Source organism: Mytilus trossulus, chromosome 9, assembly GCF_036588685.1.
Source record: "Mytilus trossulus isolate FHL-02 chromosome 9, PNRI_Mtr1.1.1.hap1, whole genome shotgun sequence".
Taxonomy (NCBI): domain Eukaryota; kingdom Metazoa; phylum Mollusca; class Bivalvia; order Mytilida; family Mytilidae; genus Mytilus; species Mytilus trossulus.
Genome location: NC_086381.1, coordinates 26,590,500 through 26,617,433, shown reverse-complemented (window position 1 = coordinate 26,617,433; position 26,934 = coordinate 26,590,500). Strand labels below are relative to the sequence as shown.

At 31.9% G+C, this 26,934-nt stretch overlaps 1 protein-coding gene across 1 annotated transcript in view; it reads left to right on the top strand.

The window, feature by feature from the left end:
* The window catches only part of LOC134684427 (hemicentin-2-like), a 52,317-nt gene that overhangs the window by 22,139 nt on the left and 3,244 nt on the right, over positions 1-26,934 (top strand). Inside the window, exons 5-9 of the mRNA XM_063543711.1 lie at positions 5,993-6,271; positions 6,547-6,831; positions 17,835-18,119; positions 19,041-19,316; positions 26,138-26,422. Of these exons, the coding sequence (XP_063399781.1) occupies positions 5,993-6,271; positions 6,547-6,831; positions 17,835-18,119; positions 19,041-19,316; positions 26,138-26,422 (1,410 nt within the window). The remainder of the gene's footprint in view (positions 1-5,992; positions 6,272-6,546; positions 6,832-17,834; positions 18,120-19,040; positions 19,317-26,137; positions 26,423-26,934) is intronic.

Genomic DNA, 26,934 nt, shown 5'->3' with positions numbered 1-26,934 from the left:
TCAGTATCCAATGCAGACAGTATAAAATGGATGAAAACAGCACCGACCATTATTATCACCACTTCTGACAAATATAGCGTTGGAACATTTCCCAATCCACGCCTCACGATAAACAACGTCGATTCATCGGACGATGGAGTTTATAGCTGTTGTGGTATAAACACATATGGAACAATGTGCAATAATACAACAGTTCAATCTGGATGTAAGAATCATATTTCATATATGTTATCGTGACATCACTTTTACCTGTCACGTCATTTTGTAGCGTAGCGTTATTTTGTAGATGACAATGCAAGGTTATTTTGTACTGTTTTGTGTGCTTTTGTTTTATTTTGAATTAACGTGTTTGTTTTTATCCTGTGGTAAGTCGACACTTCGAGGTTCACATGAACATCAATTATGCGATATTTTTTTTATATATTAATTTAAAGTTTGCAAAAGTAGAATTATTTTGAAAACTAAGGATTTTCTTATCCCACCCATAGATAACCTAAGTCGTATTTGGCACCACCTTCAGAATTTTGGGTCACCAATTGCAATGATCTTCAACTTTGTACTTTCTTTACTCTTTTGATCTGAGCGTCATTGGTGAGTCTAAAGTACTAGTACACGAAACGCACGTCGTATGGGGTTTTAAATTATACACCTGGTACCTATAATACCTACTATCATGTCGAAATATCCTATTGTAACTTTTATTTGTGCATTTGTTTGTACTGTAGTTATGTCATGTAATGTTGTCACTTAAATGTTATATTTCACATCGCAATTAAAGTGCGAGGTTTGGCTAGCCGCAAAACCAGGTTCAACCCACCATTTTATTTCTTAAAAATGTACTGTACCAAGTCAGGAAAATGGCCATTGGTATATATTAGTTCCTTTCTGTATGTGTTGTTTTAGTGTTGTGTTTCTGTTGTGTCGTAGTTCTCCTTTTGTATTTTTTTCTCAATCGATTTATGAATTTTGAACAGCGATTACTGTCGCCTTTTTTACAGTATACATGTATGTGTACGTGAAATAAGGAATTACACGTAATCACTAAACAATTAAGTGAATACCTGCAATTACTAATCAAATTTAACATTACATGTATTTACTCATTGCTTCATTGATAAAAGGTATGCACTGATTTTTATGCCAATGTTTACAGCTATTTACTAACTTGTTATTTTCGGTAAGACTTGATGCATAATTCAAGATACAAAATAACAAATTAACAGAGAAAATATTGCACAAATTTCTCAAGGGTTAATGAATCAAAGAACATCCAAGACTGCATGCTCTTTAGTTTGGTATTTGAATAGAAACTGGAAATGATTGAGGTTTTTTTTAAGTTTTGAAACTTGCTAATAGTTATCAAATGTACCAGGATTCTAATTTAATACGCCAGATGCGCGTTTCGTTTTTTAAAATATCATTTGCAACATTCACGACAATGATATAGATCTAAATATAAGAAATACATTTGTGAGAATTTTATAGGCAACTACGCCAGTTATTTTTTATGTTAGACATTCTACCATGTCGTATTTGGTTAAATGATCTTGATAATGCATTACCAAATTAAATTATCCATACTTGATCATCAATGAGAGCAATTTGACACATGGAATGATAAAACTCCTTTGACAAATTAGGTTCAACTACGACTTCTTTTGTCAGACTTTTGCAATGATGTTGACATTATTTTTTTTTAACAACATTATATATTTATTCACCAAATATGCTTGTTACGTTAGAACACCACGAAACCAAACTTGTCTTGATGCATCCTGTTCTATTTTCACTGATTACACTGGTTAGTAATCAGCTGCTGGTATATATTTATATATAATAATATGTATAAATTTCTTGAAATATATTTGTACAACATTTTAATACATAATCCCAGCTACCTTATCTTTACTTTTTTTCAGTTTTCCCATCCATGTACCCTGTATTTTATTTTCATTCAAATTTATCGCAGAAAATGATATTTCATTCATAGCAGCTTTAATTTCTTTCTTCTTTCTGAGAAATAAAGTAGTATCATCAACTAATTGTAAATTTTAATGCTATTGTTTTTCCGACGTAGTCGGTATAGTTTCGGTATGGTTTGTGCCCTTTGAACTTAAGGACGCTTAACTATCGCAACAGAATACGCATGCTCGAAAAATCCTCTCTGTAATTTGACAAATTGCTATCATGGTGGGTGATTTAGTTGTGTTTGAAAATACGTCTCGTTAATTAAATCGTGACGGAAAGCAAGTGAAAACTATAAATATTTGAACTAGGTCTTACAAAGATTTATATTTTTACTAAAATAATTGTTTCTCCAATAGCCGTTTGCATCCATGACAGCTGTATATTCGGGACAGCTATATAATTTTGAATGTTAACTTTGTTGGTCGAACGTACATGACGTTTAGAACGCATGTGACATTTCCGCGGGGTTTTGGTGAATGTAAACAAAAAGATACGAGTACCGAGAATACTGAACACAAACAGATAAAACGTTATTTAAATGGTAAATCACTTATTTAAATATAATCGGAATATTCACAGAACAATTTGTAACGTTCTCTTGTTGGTAATTCATTGATTTTAGATAGTAAGAGCATTATTGTTCACAAGATGACGGCAGTGAACGGGCGTTGCCACCAAGGACAGATTGTGTCAAACTATGCATGTTTTCAGTGCTCTGCAATCGCCCTTAGTTTGTATTTAGTATTTTACTAAAATTTAAATACGTCGGATATCTTTTTTCAAGATAGTTCTTGTTATATCAAGTTCAACTACGAATCCTATTCTTTTGTTTTGTCGAAGTCTTAAACCCATGATCTTCACGGATAAGACGAAAAAAAAGAACTGATAAGGGACATCTCTGCCTTTTTCCTTTTCATTGATGAAATATTTCTGAAATCCTTCCATTATTAATAACACTTGTTTGTAATCCAGTATATAATCCAAAACATTTCAAAGTGATTAACATAAGGTCCCATTCAAAGGAATCAAAAGCTTTAGTAAAATCTACAAAAACTATTGCCCCTTCAATTGATTATGCATCTGAATAGTCAATACAATCTTGAATTGGTCTCAAATCAAAATCAATAAATCTGTTTTTAATATATCCTGTTTGAACCTCACTAATAATTGTTGGTAGTATCTTTTTTTAAGCGTTGCGCTATAACAAATGACAATAGTTTTAAATCTACGGAATCTTGCCTATAGTTATCTAAAAATAAATGATCCCCCTTTTTAAACAATAATGTCAAATAACTAGTACACTATGAGTGCGATAGACTTCCTTTTTCATTTCCAGTGTTTAACACTTTGACTAGAAAGTATCTGATCAAGTTCGTCTGTTAGACCATCTAGGCCTGGTGTTGTTTTTTTATAATTTCATTGCATTAATAGCTGAAATAAATTCTTCCATTGTTACTTCTCCGTCACAAACTGATTTGTCAATATGATTTGAATTATTTTCTAATTCAGTTTCACAAATATAATTTTCGACTAAACTTTATTTTTACATTTAGAACTGTACAGTTTTTAATAGTAATGGTTAGTTTTTGTTAATACATCGTCCTGGTCTGTTGTTATATTTCCATTCTCGTCACTTCGTTAATTGATCGACTGTTTTTACATGTCTTTGTTTTTTTAAACCTAAAAAATATGAATTATTTTTTCCCCATATTCAACCAATTCTTTGCTTGCCCTAACCTGTGCACCTCTAGCTTTCTTTTTGAAATTCTTATCTATTTTAAGTTCTAATTTTTTTAAAAATCATCTAAATATGCATCTTCCTCTGGTAATGCATCGCTAAACTTATTTTTCTCTTCTAGTATTTTTACTAATTCCCGACTGAATTCTTTGTTTGCCTTTTTTTTATTCTTACAATATGCTATGGTTACTTCCCTTTATTTCTACAGAAGCTGACATTCTTCATAAATACAATTATACAAAATGATGGCGTTAAGAGTTACTTTCCCTGATTTGTGTGTCTCTTTTTGATGACTTTCTCAAGACCTCCAAACTTAACGTATATACAAAGTTGTATTATACAGGTCAAAAAGCAGTTACCCCCACCTTTTTGTAGCAAATATGAATACCCATTAGAATGGAAAAAAAACTGCATATGTTAATTCGATGTCTAGTTGCAATAGAAATATTCGTAGTGTTGCATAAGAAGTCAAGAAGAAGTATCCTTTACAAAGCACCTAGACCTGATTTGCAAACAAAAATATATTATTATTTCAGGGTAGGTTTTGTGCTTTTGGGTGGATTTTTAGAATGAGTTTACTACCGTAACCTTTTTACATCATTAATTATAAATATGAATTATGGGAGCAGTGGGCGGAGGTGGTATTCGGCAAAACTAGTTTACCCCAGCACATTATGCAGGTTTCAGTTCCCTATTCTGCATCCAAGGCCCTGGACGGGTCCAGGAAAAGGCCATGAATGCACTAAACTCCTTTCCCCTTTTACTGCTACCTACGCCCTTTAAATTGGAAAGTAAAATAAATTGTATTGGTTCAATTATTTGAAGTACAACAGAAATGTCAAAAAGAGAATTACTTACCATGCGAGACAATTTTAATCATTTCATGTCTTTTTATATAATTAGTTGTTTCATTTTCAAACAAAAATGTTTAATCTGCTGATTACAGTACGGGCGCCGCATGGGACTCTTGTGGTAGTGTATTTGAAATTCAATTTCGTACGATCAAAAGTGATTTTTTGTTTAACAAAAATGAGCTCAGTTTAACCAAATTTGTAGCATACTACAATTTTAAATTTTGTGATAAAAAAATTAACTTTCAGTTAACAAAAGTTCATTTTTGTAACACTGACCTTACTTCTTTTTTTTACCTATTTTGAAAATTGGCCGACAAAATCCAATTATGTATGGAAACAGTTCAGTTTGGATTTCGTGAATCAGTTTGCATACAAAATTGTGATGTTTATTTTTGTGTAGACAAAATTGAGTTTTGTTAAACAGAAGTGAAAAATTAATACCAAAGTCAGTTTTGTGTTAAAGTCATTTTTGTTACAAAAGTCAAAATTTAATTGTGTAATGACAAAAGTCAAAATTAAATTGTGTAATGACAAAATTAATGTTTGTTATGACAAAATTCATTTTTGTGTTCATTTATGTTTTGACAAAATTGACTTAAAAACACAAAAGTCAATTTGTGAGACAAAATTAAATGTGTACGCAATTAGCATTCAGTGATTTTGTAATCAAAATTATTTTTTGGGTAGCCACATTGAGTTTTGTTAGACAGAACTGAAAATGTAATACAACATTGACTTTGTGATAGAATTCAATTGTTTGTCAGAAAAGTCAAACATTGTTGATCTCATTGTTAATAAGTTGTCAAAGGTCGTCATCTTAGTATTCCAAAACCTTACAAACAAGAACATATAATGTGATATTTAAAAAAATCAAACTAAACTTTTTAAACATTTAATACTTATTTTAACCTCAATAAATATTTCCTCTTATTTGAAAACAAAAAAATGTAGATTCATTGATACAATTTTGATTCATTCACAATTCATTATTACAATTATAATTGGGTTAATTCATAGCTTTAATTTTGTAGAACCAAATAAGATTTCTAAACAAAATTTTTCATTGGTTTATGTTTTTTCTATTCGTGCATGTGGCAGGTTTGAAATCTACATTTTCCTGTGCAATTGTTTATCATTAACAAATGTAATGCTGTTCATGACAGAGTTGTGAAATTTAAGCATTTGTTACAAAAACCAATAACAAAAAAACTCCAAGTTAGTGAACACATGTTTCTCGTTTAACTTCAAATGACGTCTCATTTGAATGACTGCTGTATTTATTTCCAAAATATTTTTACAAGCAATCAAACAGACTTAACTAGTTATTAGAAATCAAGAGATCAAACGCATGACTTCGATCGACGTGCTATTTAGAATTTTTAAATGTGACTGTATTATATTTTGTGAAAGTGTAATTATTGAATATTTATAGATAAACCAACGCTGACTAAAAGTAACGAAAACGTTAGTGCGAAGATATCGACTAAGTTTGTCTTAGGAGTTACAATCACTTCATCTACTCCAGCACCTTTGTCTGTGTATTGGTATAAAAGCTCACTACACATATCTGGATCAAGATACCATGGTGGTACTTCTAGCATACCAAGTCTGACAATAAACACCGTGCGTGCTACTGATGATGGAACATATACATGTACAGTATACAATGGAGTTGGATCAGCATCTGTGGATATAAATCTAATCACATGGAGTAAGTTTTACTTGACGACGATGACTTTTTGTTTCCAATTCGGATTACCAAGAAAGGTACAATACAACATATCACACACATGTCAATTATAATAATATTTTATTCTTTCAACATATTAACTCTTTGACAATGAGAATATAATATGGATATTTTGCAGAGAAAACTTCAGTTAGATACAGGAAAGTTATTATTTTAGACACACCTCTTGTTTTTCTTTTTCTTATATTCCGATGCAGAGAGAAGATTTATTTATATACTACTTATTATGCTTTCAGACACACCTTCTGTTTCCTTTTCTGGAAATCAGGACTTAGCAGTTGGTAGTGAAGCATTCATACAAGTCAGAGTTACCTCAAAACCGGATGTCAAACGTATCACATGGAAAAAAGAAACCGTACCCATAAATTTTTCTGATACCACCAAATATCAAAATTCCGGTTCACTGCAGAATCCACAATTGAAAATAGTTGATGTACAGGTTTCGGACAAAGGGACGTATAGCTGTTCTGCATATAACGGTTATGACACAGGAACAGGCACAGTACAGATAAATGTCGGAGGTAAGTGTATTCATGATGGACATGATATTTATACAGTGTATGTAAAGTGCGGATCCTAAAATATCATTTTTACTGTATATGCCATAAATGTCTAATGTAGAATGATAAATAAACAGACGAACTTTTTTTAATATTTGAAGAAAATGAAGAAAATTAGTTAAAATGTATATGTTGAGAAATACATAATACAAATAAAACAAAGTAAGAGATGCGAGCGGGGTTTAATCGCGCCTAAAGCCATCCAGCTGTGACATATATACAAAAATAGGTGAATATTTATGACATTTCACGAACAGATCGTGCAGGTGCTTTATAACTAACAAGTGAGATGTTGTTGCAGTAAAAAATATTAATTTTAATACAATTAATAAAGTTGTAAAACGTATAATATGTTTTGTCATTCAATTTCTTCATATTTAACTAAATTCCACTATGATGATTTCGTAATGCTAGTCATGTTTACTGTCGAATAATGATACTATTCTTTCATTTTCACTGTGGAGCGAATCATTAGTATTGTATATGCGGTGCATTTTCACTGTATAATTAATTAATTTTTTTTTATCTATTACAGCTCATTTCTTTAAGCATGTAGAGCAAGCTTCTAGTTGACTTGCTTGCTTTTCTTTTATTGGATAATCATTATGATAACACCCAATGTAATTCAAATATCAAAAATACAGTTTAAACTATGCCTATTCATATTGTATAAAAATGTCAATCTTATTTACAAAGTTTGTATCAACAATTAAACAAACAAAGCAAGCAAGCGAACCAAAGTTTTGCTCTACATGCATTAGGAAATTAGCTGTAAAGCCTTAATTTAGCCGACTTGCTCAAACAATAGATAAAGTAAGAGACAGATTTGATAAAATTTAACTTACGGAGGAAAGTTTGGTTTTAAAACACTCTAATAAATTCAATAGACATAACATTTATTTCAAATGTATTCCATTTAGTTTCTTATAAAACGTATAGGGATCTTTATCCTTACTCTTTTTATCCATTTCCATGACACTTCACCACTAATCACGTACATCTTGATATAGATTGAACCTTTGTTTTCCCGTTTAAAAGGTTTTACACTAGACCACTTAATAACTTGCTGTTCGGTGTGAGCCAAGCCTCTATGTTGAAGACTGTATTTTGACGTATAATGGTCTACTTTTATAAAATGTGACTAAAATGAAGAGTTGTCTCATTGTCACATACGACATCTATATATGGCTCAAAAACGAAACGAGACGGGATAAAAAGGGATAAAAAAATCCACGCTACTTTTTTAATATATTTATAATGGGCTTAATATCAGTCAGAATATATCTCGAGTAAAATAGTGAGTCGCATTGTGGTATAAGCGTGACGCCAGATTGCCGATTTTTTGCAAGCGTGACAGGTGAAAGTCAAATGATTGTGTCGTGAAAAACGAGAAATGAAGTCTAGCAGGACACGGATAATTACAAAAAATTAGAACTGCATAGTATAAGCGGGATACGTGAATCTGACAAAACAATAAGCGGAATACGGGAATCTGACAAAACAGTAAGCGGGATCCGGGATCAGAACCCCCTAATGAGACCCCCAGAATAAGATATTTTTGTATATTCATCCTATTGTTACAGTCATGCCTTCAATAACAAATGTATCCGATGCATGCATTTTTTTTTATATTGTTGGTCCCTTTTTCAATTTTGTGTGGTCCAAATTAATAGACAAAAAATATAGATATTTTGGATTCGTTTATATGCTGAATCTAACGGTGTATCTAGTTTGGGGAAATTTTGCCTAGTTGCTGAAATAGCCCACAAAGAGTTCCAAAGGGTATAAATCAACAAAAAATAATTGTAGCATGCATTTCGTATACAATAACCCAAATGTGTATGGTTTTACCTCTGCGGTAGTATCCATTCGCGGATCTAGAATTTTTCCTTTTGAGAATCGTTTTTGTTACAAGTTTGAAAAGCTAAATATTTGATGAAGAATGAATGAGGAGTTTGTATTTCAATTTGAAAATACATTTATCATAAATTCTAAAGTCATCAACCTAAGTTTTTTCGTTTGTTGCAAGTGCATTTATCACAAAATTCTACAATAAAAATTCCTCGCATCTTTGAAAATTCTACATTAATAATGACTGCACTAACAGTGATAATTCATCGCATCTATAGTCAAAATGGATCGCTTTCAATAATCGATATGCTATATTATGATGCTTTTATAACACTTATTTGAACTTGTTTGCTATGTTTGTATATTATAAAGACATATCACAATGAAAATATGTTAAAACTTATCTTCAAATCACTTAACTTGATATTTTCAAAGCATAAACAAATACAGTTCTCCCATGATCCTTTATTCTACAATAGACATACCTGCATATAACAGTAAAAATGAACTAGCTGGATTCGCACTTTATATACACTGTTTATATATATTGTATAATAAGTATATTTCGTTCCAATTTAATTTGTTTTCAACTTATTATATATAATTACTCAAACACGCTTGTTACATTCTTATGTCCAGACTCCAAGCTTTTCTTGTACCCTGTTATATTCCACTCATTACCAAGGTCATTAATTAGCTGGTGATATAATGTATTGCACAAATATTAATTACAATCAAAGAAACATTCTATGGATTATGTTTCTATCCATTAATTGTGTAAATTTCTCTTTGGTGATTTCGGTAATGAATGCAATTGCATTGTTCTATTTTTGTGTATCTTTTTATGTATTCTTCACCAAAAAATTTATTTCAAATTCTGGTTAAACACAGAATATGATTTAAATATAGAAAAATAATTGTTTAGTTTAGACAAAAATAATGTTGATCAAAATCTTATATCAAACGACAAAATGCTTTAGCGATACGTTAAATCCTAAAAATAAATAGTCTCAGTAACACACAGAAAATAACAACTATCAACCCACCATTGTTTTTCTTTTTAAAAATGTCCTGTACCAAGTCAGGAATATGGTCATTGTTATATTATAGTTCGTTTCTATGTGTGTAACATTTTAATGTTGTTTTGCCATTCTCCTCTTATATTTAATGCGTTTCCCTCGGTTTTGGTTTGTGACCTGGATTTTTTTTCTATTCATTCATGAGTTTTGAACATCGGTATACTACTTTTGCCTTTATATAGGAAAACGTACGGCCTTCAACAATGATCACAGCCCATACCGCAGTCAGTTATGAAGGACCCCGGAATATCAAATGTAAAACAATTCAAACAAGAAAACTTAATGCCTAAACTATGTACAAAAAAGAACGAAAAACAAATATGCAGCACAACAACAAACGACAACCACTGAATCACAGACTTAGAACAGACACATATATAGATCACTAGTGTCAATTAGTGAGAGATATTAGCAGGCAAAATCGAGGAAAATGTGCAAATGATGATACAAGCATGAAAATTACCACAAAGCATTACCATTATATACTCTTTAAGAAATAACTGCTGGCCATTAAAAAAACTTGGTTTTTTTTCAAGACGACCACGGCCATTTTCTGAAATGGCAGTTTTCTTCTGTTTGAAAAAAAAGAAAATTCTGGAAAACTTTTTTGAACTTCTTTTAGTTAAAACCAATAATCAGGTTTAGCAGCTACCTTCCTTACATCACATATTTATTAAAAATTATTACTTGACATATCCAGTATTTGCGCATGCCGGAAAATGTTACAAAATTCTTTCAAAAACATTTGAACTAATTACCATTTATTTAGTGTTTTTGGATATCTAATAATATTATGAACTGGTTTAATAACATTTTTCAAGGTTATGATACGCATGTGTTCAACACTTTTGTGCATGTCGAATTATTTATAGACATTAAGAGCGATTTGTAAGCACAACCAGACAATTATCAGGTATTCAATGGATAAGGCGAAAATGTGGTGAATCCCGAAGAAACATCAACTGTAACTGCAGATCAGCCACTTTTGGAAATGCCAAAGCAAATTCAATGGAAATGGCCTGATTTTTACGAAAAAGATAAGTTTATCGTCATATTTGGTAGATTGCACCTTGGAATGACTTGTTATAAAACTCTATGTGATATATTGCGTTATAGGGGATGGAAATGTTGTCTTAATGAAGCCAATATTGCAACACAAGCAGATTCTTTGTATGTATGTTCAAATATTCCTAGGACTAGAGAGGCGCATTAGACAACTGCGTGTATTTTGCTTCAACTGCATATTTCGGATTAAGACTGCTAAACTGAAAATGTATAATTATGTCATGACTCTGTGAAGTTCAATGATTTAAAAGACTGGTGCATAGAGTCATCTCGATCACAGTTTCATTCCATGGCGCTCAGTTATCAATTAAGAACTAAGTCTTCTGATTTTTTTATTATGCTCATTTCATGAGTGAGAGTTTGTACTTTACAAACAGTCCATATACAGCATGATAGTGTATTGTTTTAGGTCTTGACCGTGTACATTATGCTCGATCGTTACCGACCATCACCAAGATATGACTTCACTTCCCTAACATTACCCACACGTGTCAATGGAATTTGAAAATGATAATGTCACTGTACATGAGACCAGCCCATTTCTTTCTATTAAAACAATTGATCATGCACAAAACAGAATAATGTAATTGTGAAGGGCGATGTTGGTGTCATAGTATGAACTGGAGATCCACTTTAGACAAATGGATGGTAGCTGGACCAGGGGTCAGTATACTAAAAGATGAATTTGAAAGATCTTGTTATTTGAGTCATTCGATAACAGGCGAACGACCTAATAAAGACTCTTTGAAAACACAAAACTATCTCTTTAAACAGCTTTAAAGACTTTGTAAAATGATGAACTAGTTTGCAGATTCATTTCAAGAAGAGTCGTTAGCTTTGTAAAAAAACATACTAGTACTCCATTTAGGAAATTGTTGAACATGTAAGATATGTAAATAAATACGAAAAAATTTGGTCCAAACAATACGAAGATCTTTTGAGGCAAATGCGAATGAAAGATAACCTGCTTTTTATAACCAAATTAGAAATAACAACTTCTTTTTTTTGGCCGCAAAATGAAACTGGAAACGTCTTTGTCAAAGACCTTAAAAGTGACTGCATTATCTTTTCTAGACTTTTCATTTCTTGCCACAGTAGACAGTTTCACTTGGAATATTTCTTTATCCATAAAAACAAACTTCTCCTTTTTCTTTATCTCATGATGTGTCTTGAAATAGTGGTATTAAAGGGATCCAAATTCGGACGCTTTTTTGTCGTTGGTGGGGCAGCAATGGTTAATTCTAGGTCACAAAGTTGGGCAACTATATTTGATGATTATGCAAATGATGTCATACTGCCTTACATAAAATCATTCATTGATAAGTATTCAAGAGTAAACATTGTATTCGATGTATTCGATGTTTACTAACATGACTAAATTTAAAGGCTGTGACAAGATAAAGGCAAAGTTTTTGTGTCAGATGGAAACGTTTTGGTTCTGGTAGAACTCCAATGGTTTGTAATCCATGTGTTCGTAGATAGTAGATGTTGTTGTGTCCTGTTAAATTGTTATACGATGATGACTGATGTTCCCATATTTTGACTATTTATTGATTGTGACTGTTTATTTAACGCATCATGTAAATGTAACGGAATTTGATGAGACTGTTATTAAAGTGAGAGGGTTAGCGCTATAGAACCAGGTTTAATCCACCATTTTCTACATTTGAAAATGCCTGTACCAAGTCAGGAATATGACAGTTCTTGTCCATTCGTTTTTGATGCGTTTTGTTTTTTGATTTTGCCATGTGATTATGGACTTTCCAAATTGATTTTCCTCTGAGTTCAGTATTTTTGTGATTTTACTTTTTGGAAGTAATTTTCTCTGTGAAGATGACAACGGAACGAAATTGTTCAAGTTTCTTGCTGACAAAGTTGCTTCTTAAGAGACTAATAAAAAATGTGTATGTTACTCATGGTGAAAATATACGTTGCAATTTCAATCAGGATACTTCTTATCTACCCCTTGTAATCATCAAGAAGCAGATACACGAATGTTTGTCCATGTTCGGAATGATTATGAAAAGTGTTGTGAAATGTAATTTTAGGTAGTACTGAGACAGATGTGATAGTATCAAGAATAAATGCAATCGCAAAACTACGTAGAACACATTGTGGATAGGTTATGGAAGGAATAAAGACGTTTGGTGGCTTCCTGTACGTGACATATCAAATTTGTTTGATTCTTGGTTAGCTGTTCTTCCTTTCGTCCATGCATTCAGCGACTGTGACACTTTGTCGAATTGTCGTAGGGAAGGAAAGAGGTCAGCTTGGCTAACAATGGAAGGTTTTTCAGATGGAAAGGACATTTTCGTTGCCTTAAGTATGAAGCGAGGCACGATGTGAATTGTTTGCCAGCTAAGCAGCGGCATTGTGATGCAATTCCGTCTACAAGAGGTTCTTTTCCAGAGCACATCAAAAGAGAAGGAAATCAAGTAGAAGTTGTTTGGGCTCAGCCTGATTCATGTATTCGACAGGTACATGCACCAAGTCATGAACACTGGGGTTTGATGAAGGGAGGAATCAATGACAGTTGGTAACCGAAATGGACTTATGTGACTGCCGTTGCATCCTCGTGTCAGGAACTTTTGAAATGCGGAGGCAAAAATCTAGCTGTGTTGGTAACTGTAAATGCAACCGTTCTGACCTTTCTTGTATGGTTTGTTTAGGCAACTTTCAGATAATTATAAGATAAGCAACCTGTCTGTCAAAACAAACTTGGCATTTAAACGTAACAAAGAGTGTTATCACTTGTTAAATTGATGGAATTTTTAAAAATATTGTTTACGTATTTGCCTCAATTTTGGAACCGGAAATCACTATTTTTCTTCATTTATGTGTTGTTGTTGTCGTACTGTTTTTAACGTTTTATCATAACTTACATTGGATTATACCTAAAACACAGCTATCAAGGATTGAAATTCCTTGTGAAGTTGCTTGAAAGTATATAATTTGATTTTTTTTTTTACTTTTTGGCCGGCATTTTGAAACTGGAGGTAATCTTTAGTTTCTTTGATGTATTGTCTAGTGGTAATTTAGGAACTGCCATTTACTTTTTATCAATTCTTGCATTGGATTTTACATATAACACACCTTTCAAAGTATTAACGAATTATTGCCAATTTGTAATGACGCCATTTCCAAAATGTGTGGTGGCCATCTTGAAAAATTGATTTTTTTTCTGGCCAGCAGCGGATTTTTTATTAGTATCATTTAGTCAACCAAGTTTCATGCTTGTATCACGATTTGCACAATTATTTCCATAATATCTCCCACTTAATGTGATGATCGTAACTGCAGTTTGGCGGACACAAATATAGGGAAATTGTATAAGGTTGATTTCTCCACTTCAACCGCTTATTTTCAGATTTGTATTATGTCAAGAAACATCTTTATAAGAATTGCCATTTAAATATTTTTTTCGGACAGGATGGAAAAGCATCAAGAAGAATGAAAATCGAAATACAAAAAAATCACGATGATGACCGTAACTTCTATTTGTTTTTATCAACGATGATCGTAGCTTTTACTTAAGATGATCGTAACTGTCTGTTCCAACGAAACATTTTCTGATAAATCAGGACAAATAAAGCTGTCTAGTATGTAAAATAATGTACGTTATCAACTGAAATTATGATAATAATGAGGAACGATCACTGAGGGGAGGGTAACGTCCTATTGGTGCTAAGTTCACAAATGGTTATGACTTCGCGAGATTTCGTATCTATTTTTCTTTATCTAGTTCAATATCAAAATGCATTGGGGTTTAACAACTTTATATTGATTTCATATGTTTTATAAAGATGAGGTTTTGAACAGTTCATATTAATGACCAGTTTGTTATAATTGGAGATTGTTTTAAATTTTTCCCCTCCACTTTATAGGGAGAATAGAACATTTCGAGAATCTGGCATTTTTGGGGGAATTCAGACTTTATAGTTTCTTTCATTAACAGATTTAAGATTTTTAAAAGAGAGGTTGAAAAAAATAAAACATTAAGAAGTGTTATCATATCTGTTGAATAAACATGAAAAAAAGGAAACCGTCAGTAAAGGGAGCTACTATTTGATTTTTATTTGGAGGAGGGGCTAGGATGAATAATTTGGTCCTGCATTTTTTATGTTGTAGTCTCTATCCTGCGTTTTTATTTTTACTCTATTCGGTTCTGCTTTTTTCATCCTGATTTTGTTTTACATAAATTGTCATCCTGTCTTTTTGTTTGGCCAAGATGTTCATCCGGCCTTTTTTCACTCAAATCTATCTCCTATCTTGCCTTTTTCCAAATTGCATTCCCCTTATAAAAATCAAATGGAAAATTCCTTATTGATATGTTTGGCTTAAAACAACTTCTTTGAAATACTGACTTCAATAATACATGTGAACGGGTATACTATCTATTTCAACTTTTACTTCTTTAAATAAATAGCCAACCCATGGTAAATGTAAATATAGGCAACAGTAGTCCAGTGGCGTATCCAGAGATTTTCATAAAGGGATTGGGGACTTGCTGCCCAAGAGTAGACCCGCTACAGTCATGCCTCATTGATTCCCTATAAACACAATCAACCAAAGTTCCACACAAAAAGGTGATGCGAGCACCTCGACACTCCCTCTAAGTCCGCCTCTGTACTCTACTAATGTTTAATAGTCATAGTTTGATTAAGAAAAAACAAGACCAGCAACAATCTAAAACCGATAGAAAGTCATCAACATAATAAACTTCATGCGTACCTTTTTCTCTATTCAGGGAAAGTTTTGGCCTTTTTTTATTAAACTGTATCATGCGAATGATAATTATATTAACTTCATATCAACGTAAATCCATTTTGAATGTTAACTACATTACTCATAAATAAATAATATTGAGGACACTTGTATATAATTCTGCTAATCTCTCGTATGTCATTTCTTTTAAGAATAACGTTTTTCATTTATTCTTTGTTTAATTTTAAAATCATAATAATTTTTTTTTATCGTGACTGCTAAATAGGGTGTTCATTTAGTGAAAAAACATTCGTAAATTTTAAGTTACGATTATCTTTTATAAAAGCAAGTTACGATCATCTATACACGAAGTTACGATCATCATCGTGATTTTTTTATTCTCGATTTTCGTTCTTCTGATTGTTTTTTCTATAATTTATGGAGTTTTGGGTTATCATCTTTGTACTTGTTTGTTTTAAATATTTTGATCTGAGCGTCACTGATGTAGACGAAACGCGCGTCTGGGGCATTAAATTGTAAGCCCGGTACCTTCGACAACTATTATATACAACTTATAGCCTAAATGCTATTTTCTTTCCAAATAAATATGTCTAGAAATATTCACAATACTCTTAATTGATCTTTCAGACTCTATAAAATTCAGTGATTTGTTTTATATAATCTATATCTTTTTCTTCTCTTCAAAATTAATCTCTTATAATTCAACCAATTTATACAAACCACACTGATTTATTTTAGAGGATTCAACTTCCAGTTTGAAATACCGTTATTAATGAATTTACTTACCCAAGAAGCATTGACAGATATAACTTTTGTATATTCATCTTAATTAAGGGGTTTGCGCGTGCTAACAAAAACAACCGCAATGACCTGTTACAGTAAAAAAAGAAGAGGCGCAGCAAGATAGTTCCATTTGTTTTAACATACAATCCCACCTTTACGATGTACTTTCCTTTCACGTCTAATCCGTGCCAATAATCCAAAATTATCCAAAATCTTTCTCAATCCTCCTGTTTTAGTTTTTTCGGAAACCACAAGTCTTAAATACTTATTTGTGAGAGCTTACGCCTCCTCTAATAAAATCTGTTCAACTGCAGGATGGTGTATGTCATGTGGTAACAGACGACGTCTGACTTGCCAACACATACTAAAGGCTCAAACATTTACTTGCCACTCCACTGGGTCTGTGTACACGATAATTTGTAATGTAACTTGCAAAACCCAGAATGTTTTATTCATTCTTAAGTATCGATGTACACATTTCAAGAATTTGTGAGTTATACTATTTTTAATAACAGTTGGCAGGGATGTATATGTACGCATCCACGTTCAATTACTAAACCTTTGTAAAATGTATAACTCATTTTTCTTATCATCAAATTGCTATATATTTGGGCTGTTTAAATATGCAGTCTCTGTTGCATTTGCTCTACCGTTGTTATATTTTAAATACTATACCAGCTTAGATCGGTCAGGACTGTTTATTGTTACTGTATTTCCGTGCAGTTGTTGTAACATCTAACCTTTGGAGCTGTGACAGCTCTTATCACAAATAACTATTTATATTTCGGCATACCTTTGCGATCTTTGCGTTGTGTTTGGAAATTATAAAATTGTACGGGCGTTTCTGATGTTCGCTTCAACTGTGTGGTTCTTTTTTTGGAATAAATTTCAAGTTTGTGATATTTTTATAATTAGAATAGACGTGATTCAATTTACATTGTGATCAACTGATGAATGATATCTGTTATCCGACATATCTAACATTTGTTCATTTTATTGTTATTATTGGTGGTGTTGTACCCTTATATATTTTATATATATTATATTTAGTAGTGTACTGTATCACAATTATATGATTCATCGACCCCGTAAGATTTACCGTTGATTATCATTCAGTCATTGTATACAAATATATACATGTCTTCACCATAATCATAATGTATTGATCAAATTTGTGTCAAAACCATAATGAGCAATTACGCAAGTTTTAATATCTACACAAAAATAATGTAAAATGTTTTAAAATTTTAATAATCATGATATACAAAAACTCAAAATATTCATCATATTGATTATACCACTTTATGTTTGATCATATTGTGAACGTACATGAGAATGATTAATTTTGAAAATTTAATGAAACGTTTGTAAATATGAAGTTACTAAACGTGTTACGTTGTGAAGTTGCGATCTTGAAAAACTATTGTGTATTTTGTATATTAATTCTACATTTCATTTTAGAAATAACCGAAGCCACGATTTTGACTGAGTACTATGTCACCATAGTGGGAGAGGAGATAACTTTAGAATGTCTCATTAAGAACGAGACATCAGAACGAAAACTTTACTGGTTAAGAGGTGCAAAATATGTGGATTTATACTTAACCAACAAGTATAGCCATGGAACACTGAACCAACCATCACTAACCATAAAAAATATTGAAACATCTGATGCCGGTAATTACACATGCAAACTGGAAAACAAGTTTGGACATTCGGAGGATACCGTTGTATTGAAAGTTCTTTGTAAGTAAACAAAATGTATATAGTTCCTAAACCGAGGGTCTTCATTTTTGTATTATTATTATGGGGACACTTTCCTCTAGATTTGTTTGATTATTTGGCCAATTTGTCTCTATCCTTAATATTCCATAACCCCGTTTTCCATATATGTCTAATCATGTGGGCCCATTTTCTCTCCATCATTTTAAACATATGATTTTGCATTCTTTAAACCCAATCAAGATTGATCCTCAAGATTACTTTAATCGTTTAAGTGACGTAAATAATATTAAGATCATCCGATTAGTTTTAGCATTAGTTGTGATTCATTTGACCAAAATGTTAATAGTCCGTTTCTTTGTATGTTGGCGTTTGCTTTTGTGGCAGTTCATTGTTTCTGGTGTTCAGTTTTTTTCAATTTTGGTTTAAGACCCGCATTTATTTTAGTTGTATTGAAGGCTATTGAACAGCGGTGTACCACTTTTGCTGGTTTTTTTTTCTAAAACTCAAAAAACATGTTATACGATTGCCAATGAAACAACTTTTTATCGGAATAGTACAGGACAATGATGTAAACAAATGAATAACGAGCATAAGCATAAGGTCAAGACATAACGATGACAGTGGTATAACAGTACAACATAAGAACGAACTATAAAAATCACTCATCAGATGGACAGAAATACAAGAGGGCGTGGCCGGGTTTTTATAAAAAAAGGGAAAATGAATGCAAACAAACTCTTTGGTTGGGTTGCTGTTTCTTTGACACATTCCCCATGTCCATTCTTAATTTTATAAAATAACAATTGGAAAAGGTAAAATAACTTCTTGGATACAAATCTTAGTACTTTCCATAATTGTTAGATATTGATATAGATAATTGTTATTATAGTTTTTATATCGTAATATTGAGACAAAATATCATATCGCTTTGATGAATTGTAGTTGTACAAGTTTATCCGCCATTACAGTTAAGCCCAAAAGCAAATGATAGTGTTATTCTACCATGTTATGCCTATGGTGGAAATCGCGTAACATGGCGGAGAAACGGTAAGAAGATAAATACAACGGGCAGCTCGGAATACAGCGAGAGTACAGTTAACAATCCACAATTGACGATCTCAAAGGTAACCCGGAATCATGCTGGTAATTACACATGTGAAACATCGTACGGGTCTGTATCGGCTACCAGCGATACACAACTACAACTTAATGTCAAAGGTACTAGTTTTAATTTCTTCTTTATAGAAATATTTTTGTTCATTGGGTTGTTCTTATATAAAAGTGCCAAACACTTTTTTTATCCCACCATTCCCAAAGGGACAAGTGAGCTTTTCTCATTACTTGGCGTCAGTCGTCTGGCGTCGTCTGTTAACTTTTACAAAAATCTACTCCTCTGAAACTGCTAGGCCGAATTTAACCAACTTGTCTACAATCTACATTGGGGTATCTTGATTAAAAAAAATGTGTCTCGTGACCCTGTGGGTCAACCAAGATAACCGCTATGGCTAAAATTAGAACTTAGGGATAAAATGTAGATTTTGGCTTATAACTCTGAAACCAAAGCATTTAAAGCAATCTGATTTGGAGTAAAATTGTTTATCAAGTCAAGATCTATCTGCCTTGAAATTTTCAGATGATTCGGACAACATGTTGTTGGGTTGTTACCCCTGAATTGGTAATTTTAAGGAAATTTTGCGGTTTTTGGTTATTATTTTGATTTTTATTATAGTAAGAGATAAACTGTTAACAGCAATAATTGTAAGCAAAGTAAGATCTACAAATAAGTCAACATGATCAAAATGGTCAGCTATTGTCATTTATAGTCATTTTTTAATTTACCATTTTTCTTAATTTTTTGCAAAAATATTCTTCTCTGAAACTACTGGGCCCAATTTACTCAAACTTGGCCACACTCATCATTATTGTATATTGTTTTAAAAATGTGTCCGATGACCCAACCAAACAACCAAGATGACCGCCATGGCTAAAATAGAACATAGGGGTCATATGTAGATTTTGACTTATAACTTTGAAACCGAAGCATTTAGAGCAAATCTGACATAATTTAAATTTTAAATTAAGTCAAGATCTTTCTGCACTGAAATTTTCAGATGAATTGGACAACAGGTTGTTGGGTTGCTACCCCTTTCATTTGTAATTTTAAGATAATTTTGCGGTTTTTGGTTATTATTTTGATTTTTATTATAGTAAGAGATAAACTGTTAACAGCAATAATTGTAAGCAAAGTAAGATCTACAAATAAGTCAACATGATCAAAATGGTCAGCTATTGTCATTTATAGTCATTTTTTAATTTACCATTTTTCTTAAATTTTTGCAAAAATATTCTTCTCTGAAACTACTGGGCCCAATTTACTCAAACTTGGCCACACTCATCATTATTGTATATTGTTTTAAAAATGTGTCCGATGACCCAACCAAACAACCAAGATGACCGCCATGGCTAACATAGAACATAGGGGTCATATGTAGATTTTGACTTATAACTTTGAAAACGAAGCATTTAGAGCAAATCTGACATAATTTAAATTTTAAATTAAGTCAAGATCTTTCTGCACTGAAATTTTCAGATGAATTGGACAACAGGTTGTTGGGTTGCTACCCTTTTCATTTGTAATTTTAAGATAATTTTGCGGTTTTTGGTTATTATTTTGATTTTTATTATAGTAAGAGATAAACTGTTAACAGCAATAATTGTAAGCAAAGTAAGATCTACAAATAAGTCAACATGATCAAAATGGTCAGCTATTGTCATTTATAGTCATTTTTTAATTTACCATTTTTCTTAAATTTTTGCAAAAATATTCTTCTCTGAAACTACTGGGCCCAATTTACTCAAACTTGGCCACACTCATCATTATTGTATATTGTTTTAAAAATGTGTCCGATGACCCAACCAAACAACCAAGATGGCCGCCATGGCTAAAAAAGAACATAGGGGTCATATGTAGATTTTGACTTATAACTTTGAAACCGAAGCATTTAGAGCAAATCTGACATAATTTAAATTTTAAATTAAGTCAAGATCTTTCTGCACTGAAATTTTCAGATGAATTGGACAACAGGTTGTTGGGTTGCTACCCTTTTCATTTGTAATTTTAAGATAATTTTGCGGTTTTTGGTTATTATTTTGATTTTTATTATAGTAAGAGATAAACTGTTAACAGCAATAATTGTAAGCAAAGTAAGATCTACAAATAAGTCAACATGATCAAAATGGTCAGCTATTGTCATTTATAGTCATTTTTTAATTTACCATTTTTCTTAAATTTTTGCAAAAAATATTCTTCTCTGAAACTACTGGGCCCAATTTACTCAAACTTGGCCACACTCATCATTATTGTATATTGTTTTAAAAATGTGTCCGATGACCCAACCAAACAACCAAGATGGCCGCCATGGCTAAAAAAGAACATAGGGGTCATATGTAGATTTTGACTTATAACTTTGAAACCGAAGCATTTAGAGCAAATCTGACATAATTTAAATTTTAAATTAAGTCAAGATCTTTCTGCACTGAAATTTTCAGATGAATTGGACAACAGGTTGTTGGGTTGCTACCCTTTTCATTTGTAATTTTAAGATAATTTTGCGGTTTTTGGTTATTATTTTGATTTTTATTATAGTAAGAGATAAACTGTTAACAGCAATAATTGTAAGCAAAGTAAGATCTACAAATAAGTCAACATGATCAAAATGGTCAGCTATTGTCATTTATAGTCATTTTTTAATTTACCATTTTTCTTAAATTTTTGCAAAAATATTCTTCTCTGAAACTACTGGGCCCAATTTACTCAAACTTGGCCACACTCATCATTATTGTATATTGTTTTAAAAATGTGTCCGATGACCCAACCAAACAACCAAGATGGCCGCCATGGCTAAAATAGAACATAGGGGTCATATTTAGATTTTGACTTATAACTTTGAAACCGAAGCATTTAGAGCAAATCTGACATAATTTAAATTTTAAATTAAGTCAAGATCTTTCTGCACTGAAATTTTCAGATGAATTGGACAACAGGTTGTTGGGTTGCTACCCCTTTCATTTGTAATTTTAAGATAATTTTGCGGTTTTTGGTTATTATTTTGATTTTTATTATAGTAAGAGATAAACTGTTAACAGCAATAATTGTAAGCAAAGTAAGATCTACAAATAAGTCAACATGATCAAAATTGTCAGCTATTGTCATTTATAGTCATTTTTTAATTTACCATTTTTCTTAAATTTTTGCAAAAATATTCTTCTCTGAAACTACTGGGCCCAATTTACTCAAACTTGGCCACACTCATCATTATTGTATATTGTTTTAAAAATGTGTCCGATGACCCAACCAAACAACTAAGATGGCCGCCATGGCTAAAATAGAACATAGGGGTCATATGTAGATTTTGACTTATAACTTTGAAACCGAAGCATTTAGAGCAAATCTGACATAATTTAAATTTTAAATTAAGTCAAGATCTTTCTGCACTGAAATTTTCAGATGAATTGGACAACAGGTTGTTGGGTTGCTACCCCTTTCATTTGTAATTTTAAGATAATTTTGCGGTTTTTGGTTATTATTTTGATTTTTATTATAGTAAGAGATAAACTGTTAACAGCAATAATTGTAAGCAAAGTAAGATCTACAAATAAGTCAACATGATCAAAATGGTCAGCTATTGTCATTTATAGTCATTTTTTAATTTACCATTTTTCTTAAATTTTTGCAAAAATATTCTTCTCTGAAACTACTGGGCCCAATTTACTCAAACTTGGCCACACTCATTATTATTGTATATTGTTTTAAAAATGTGTCCGATGACCCAACCAAACAACCAAGATGGCCGCCATGGCTAAAATAGAACATAGGGGTCATATGTAGATTTTGACTTATAACTTTGAAACCGAAGCATTTAGAGCAAATCTGACATAATTTAAATTTTAAATTAAGTCAAGATCTTTCTGCACTGAAATTTTCAGATGAATTGGACAACAGGTTGTTGGGTTGCTACCCCTTTCATTTGTAATTTTAAGATAATTTTGCGGTTTTTGGTTATTATTTTGATTTTTATTATAGTAAGAGATAAACTGTTAACAGCAATAAGTGTAAGCAAAGTAAGATCTACAAATAAGTCAACATGATCAAAATGGTCAGCTATTGTCATTTATAGTCATTTTTTAATTTACCATTTTTCTTAAATTTTTGCAAAAATATTCTTCTCTGAAACTACGTATACTGGGCCCAATTTACTCAAACTTGGCCACACTCATCATTATTGTATATTGTTTTAAAAATGTGTCCGATGACCCAACCAAACAACCAAGATGGCCGCCATGGCTAAAATAGAACATAGGGGTCATATGTAGATTTTGACTTATAACTTTGAAACCGAAGCATTTAGAGCAAATTTGACATAATTTAAATTTTAAATTAAGTCAAGATCTTTCTGCACTGAAATTTTCAGATGAATTGGACAACAGGTTGTTGGGTTGCTACCCCTTTCATTTGTAATTTTAAGATAATTTTGCGGTTTTTGGTTATTATTTTGTTTTTTATTATAGTAAGAGATAAACTGTTAACAGCAATAATTGTAAGCAAAGTAAGATCTACAAATAAGTCAACATGATCAAAATGGTCAGCTATTGTCATTTATAGTCATTTTTTAATTTACCATTTTTCTTAAATTTTTGCAAAAATATTCTTCTCTGAAACTACTGGGCCCAATTTACTCAAACTTGGCCACACTCATCATTATTGTATATTGTTTTAAAAATGTGTCCGATGACCCAACCAAACAACCAAGATGGCCGCCATGGCTAAAATAGAACATAGGGGTCATATGTAGATTTTGACTTATAACTTTGAAACCGAAGCATTTAGAGCAAATCTGACATAATTTAAATTTTAAATTAAGTCAAGATCTTTCTGCACTAAAATTTGCAGATGAATTGGACAACAGGTTGTTGGGTTGCTACCCCTTTCATTTGTAATTTTAAGATAATTTTGCTGTTTTTGGTTATTATCTTGAATATAATTATAGATAAGGATAAACTGTAAAATGCAATGTTGTTCAGCAAACTAAGACCTACAAATAAGTCAACATAACCAAAATGGAGTTATAGCCCTTATTAGTCAATTTTACCAACGTTTCATAAAACTTTGTAATCTTTTACAACAATCTTCTCCTTTGAAACTACTAAATCAAATGTAATGAAACTTGTCCACAATTATCATAAGATCAATTACAAACGAAAGTGAACCAACGCCTGGTGAGTCTGTAGTACGGTAGAGTCCATAAAGTGGTTACCCGAGGGTATGCAGGGTCGTAACACATGTTATAATAAAAAAACATAAAATGTAGAGAGTCTTATAACAACATAACCTTTAGGGACAGCTGCAGAAATTTATTGATCGACATGTTTCGGTGACTAGGGCACCTTCATCAGGATAAAAACAATACATAAAATCATGTTGAAGTACGAAATCGGGTTGTTAAAATTTAAACGTCACAATGTTACAATGCATATGGTAAGTAACGTTATTAATAGTAACGTACTGAAAGTGAAAGTTCATAGAAAGTATATAAATAAACTATAAAAAAAATTAAAATAAAATAAAATGTTTTTGTTGTGAAAATGTTTGTTAAAATTAATCTGCCAAGATGTGTTGTTTTCCTCTTGCATCGTGTTTTATCGGGAACCCCTGCATTCCTCTTAAGGAACCGCCGTTGTAACCAGCGGTAATCATACTAGCTATTCCAACAGAATAAACAACGTCTTATTTTATTAAGGCATCCACAGGAACCTTCCAAGAATACTGCCATCAACCACTAGAAAAAAAAAAGTTCATTACGGACCATCTTAACCCAAAAGGAGCTACAACCATTTTTACAAATTACTGGCCATTCCCGACCGTTTGATGAACGAACACATAGTTCAAATTCAACATAGACTAGTGATATTTATTCTTTGTCCTTTACTCTCGGCGACCGAAACATTTTACAGCATTCCTGACGCGATTGAAAGCAGTACCTCTTGCCAAGGGAAGCCAGTCGAAATGGTACGGAATTGCTGATAAAATGTCGTCTATTTTTAGCAAGAAAGGTAACAGAACATTCAGACAACACAACCTATACAGTCTATACACAGCCTGACAACTTGTTGTATTATTCTTTCCACGATGCAAGAGGACAAACACATTTTGGCCGAATAATGTTAACCAACATTTTCACAACAAAAACATTTTATTTTATTTTAATTTCTTTTTATAGTTTATTTACATACTTACAATGAACTTTCACTTTATGTACGTTGCTATTGATAACGTTACTTACCATTGTAACATTGTGACGTTTAAATTTTAACAACCCGATTGTGTACTTCAACATGATTTTATGTATTGTTTTTATCCTGATGACGGTGCCATAGGTACTGACACATGTCGATCAACAAATTTCTGCAGCAGTTCCTAAAGTGTTGTTATGATAAGACTCTCTACAAATTCTTATAAGAGTATATCTAGTTTAAAATGTGTCCTATGACCCTGCCCGCAAACCAAGATGGCGGGCATGACTAAAACAAGTACATAGGGTAAAATGCACTCTATTTTTTCTTCTGAAACTGAAGCATTTGGAGCAAATCTGTCTGAAAAAAATGTTCATCAGATTTTGATATATCTGCCCTAAAATTTTCAGACAAATCCGACAACCAGTTGGTGGTTTGCTGTCCCTGAATTAGTAATTTTACGGATATTTTACAGTTTTTTTTGCTTTTATCTTAGATATTATTTTAGTATCTCATAATATCTTTTACTATAAATTATGGTTTTGATCTTATTTTACATTTCAAAGCATCAGAAAATACAGGTGAGCGACACAGGCTCTTAAGAGCCTCTAGTTTTATATATACAAAAATAAAATTTTGCAATGCGAGAACAATATGATTTTGTTTGTCAAATTGGTTTAGACAAATTATTTTTGAATGCACATTATAGGTTTTGTGCAAACAAGTGATTAATATGCTTTTTTATACAGATATTCCCTTAGTACTCCAATGGTCAAATAATATTCCAGCTTCTACAGGTGATAATATTCAACTCGAATGTAACCACGCGTCTTATCCTGAATCTTCATTAGTATTTTGGAACAGAGATGGTGAAAAAATTAATGTATCAGATTCAAAATATAACGGAGGCACAATTAATGAACCATCTCTAACCATTATCAACACTGAACAAAAAGATTCAGGCATTTATATGTGCGCTGTAGTCAATGGCATAGGAACTGGATACAGTAGCGAGATCCAACTCATAGTGAAAGGTAAAATATAATAGAAATTGTAATAAAACTACTTTTCGATTGTGAATTTTTAGTTCAATAACCAATGGAACAAGTGGAAAAAACTGCTACAAATCCTGACTTGGTGCAGGCATTTTCTGAGAAAAATGAGAATTAAAATTGGTTAGATATATAACTAAACATCCCACCTGTATATCAGTTTTTTATAGTTCTTTAATATTTATAAAAAGCTTATGCAAGAAAAACAGCCACAACTGTTAAACATACATCACAGAAATCCATCACAACTGGATAAAAAATCAGACAGACAGACAGACAGACCAAAATGTTGTTGTAGGTTATATTAGAAGTACATTTGACAAAGAGGCATACACATATTTTGTATTTGGTAGTAGATTGGCATAGTCGCTAAAACAAAATTTTCATAGATGAAATTCTATACTGTATACATTAAACACCACTATCGCAATAATATACAAATAAAATATGAATCCAAGGATATTCTAACTGGAAATTACATTATCAACACGCTA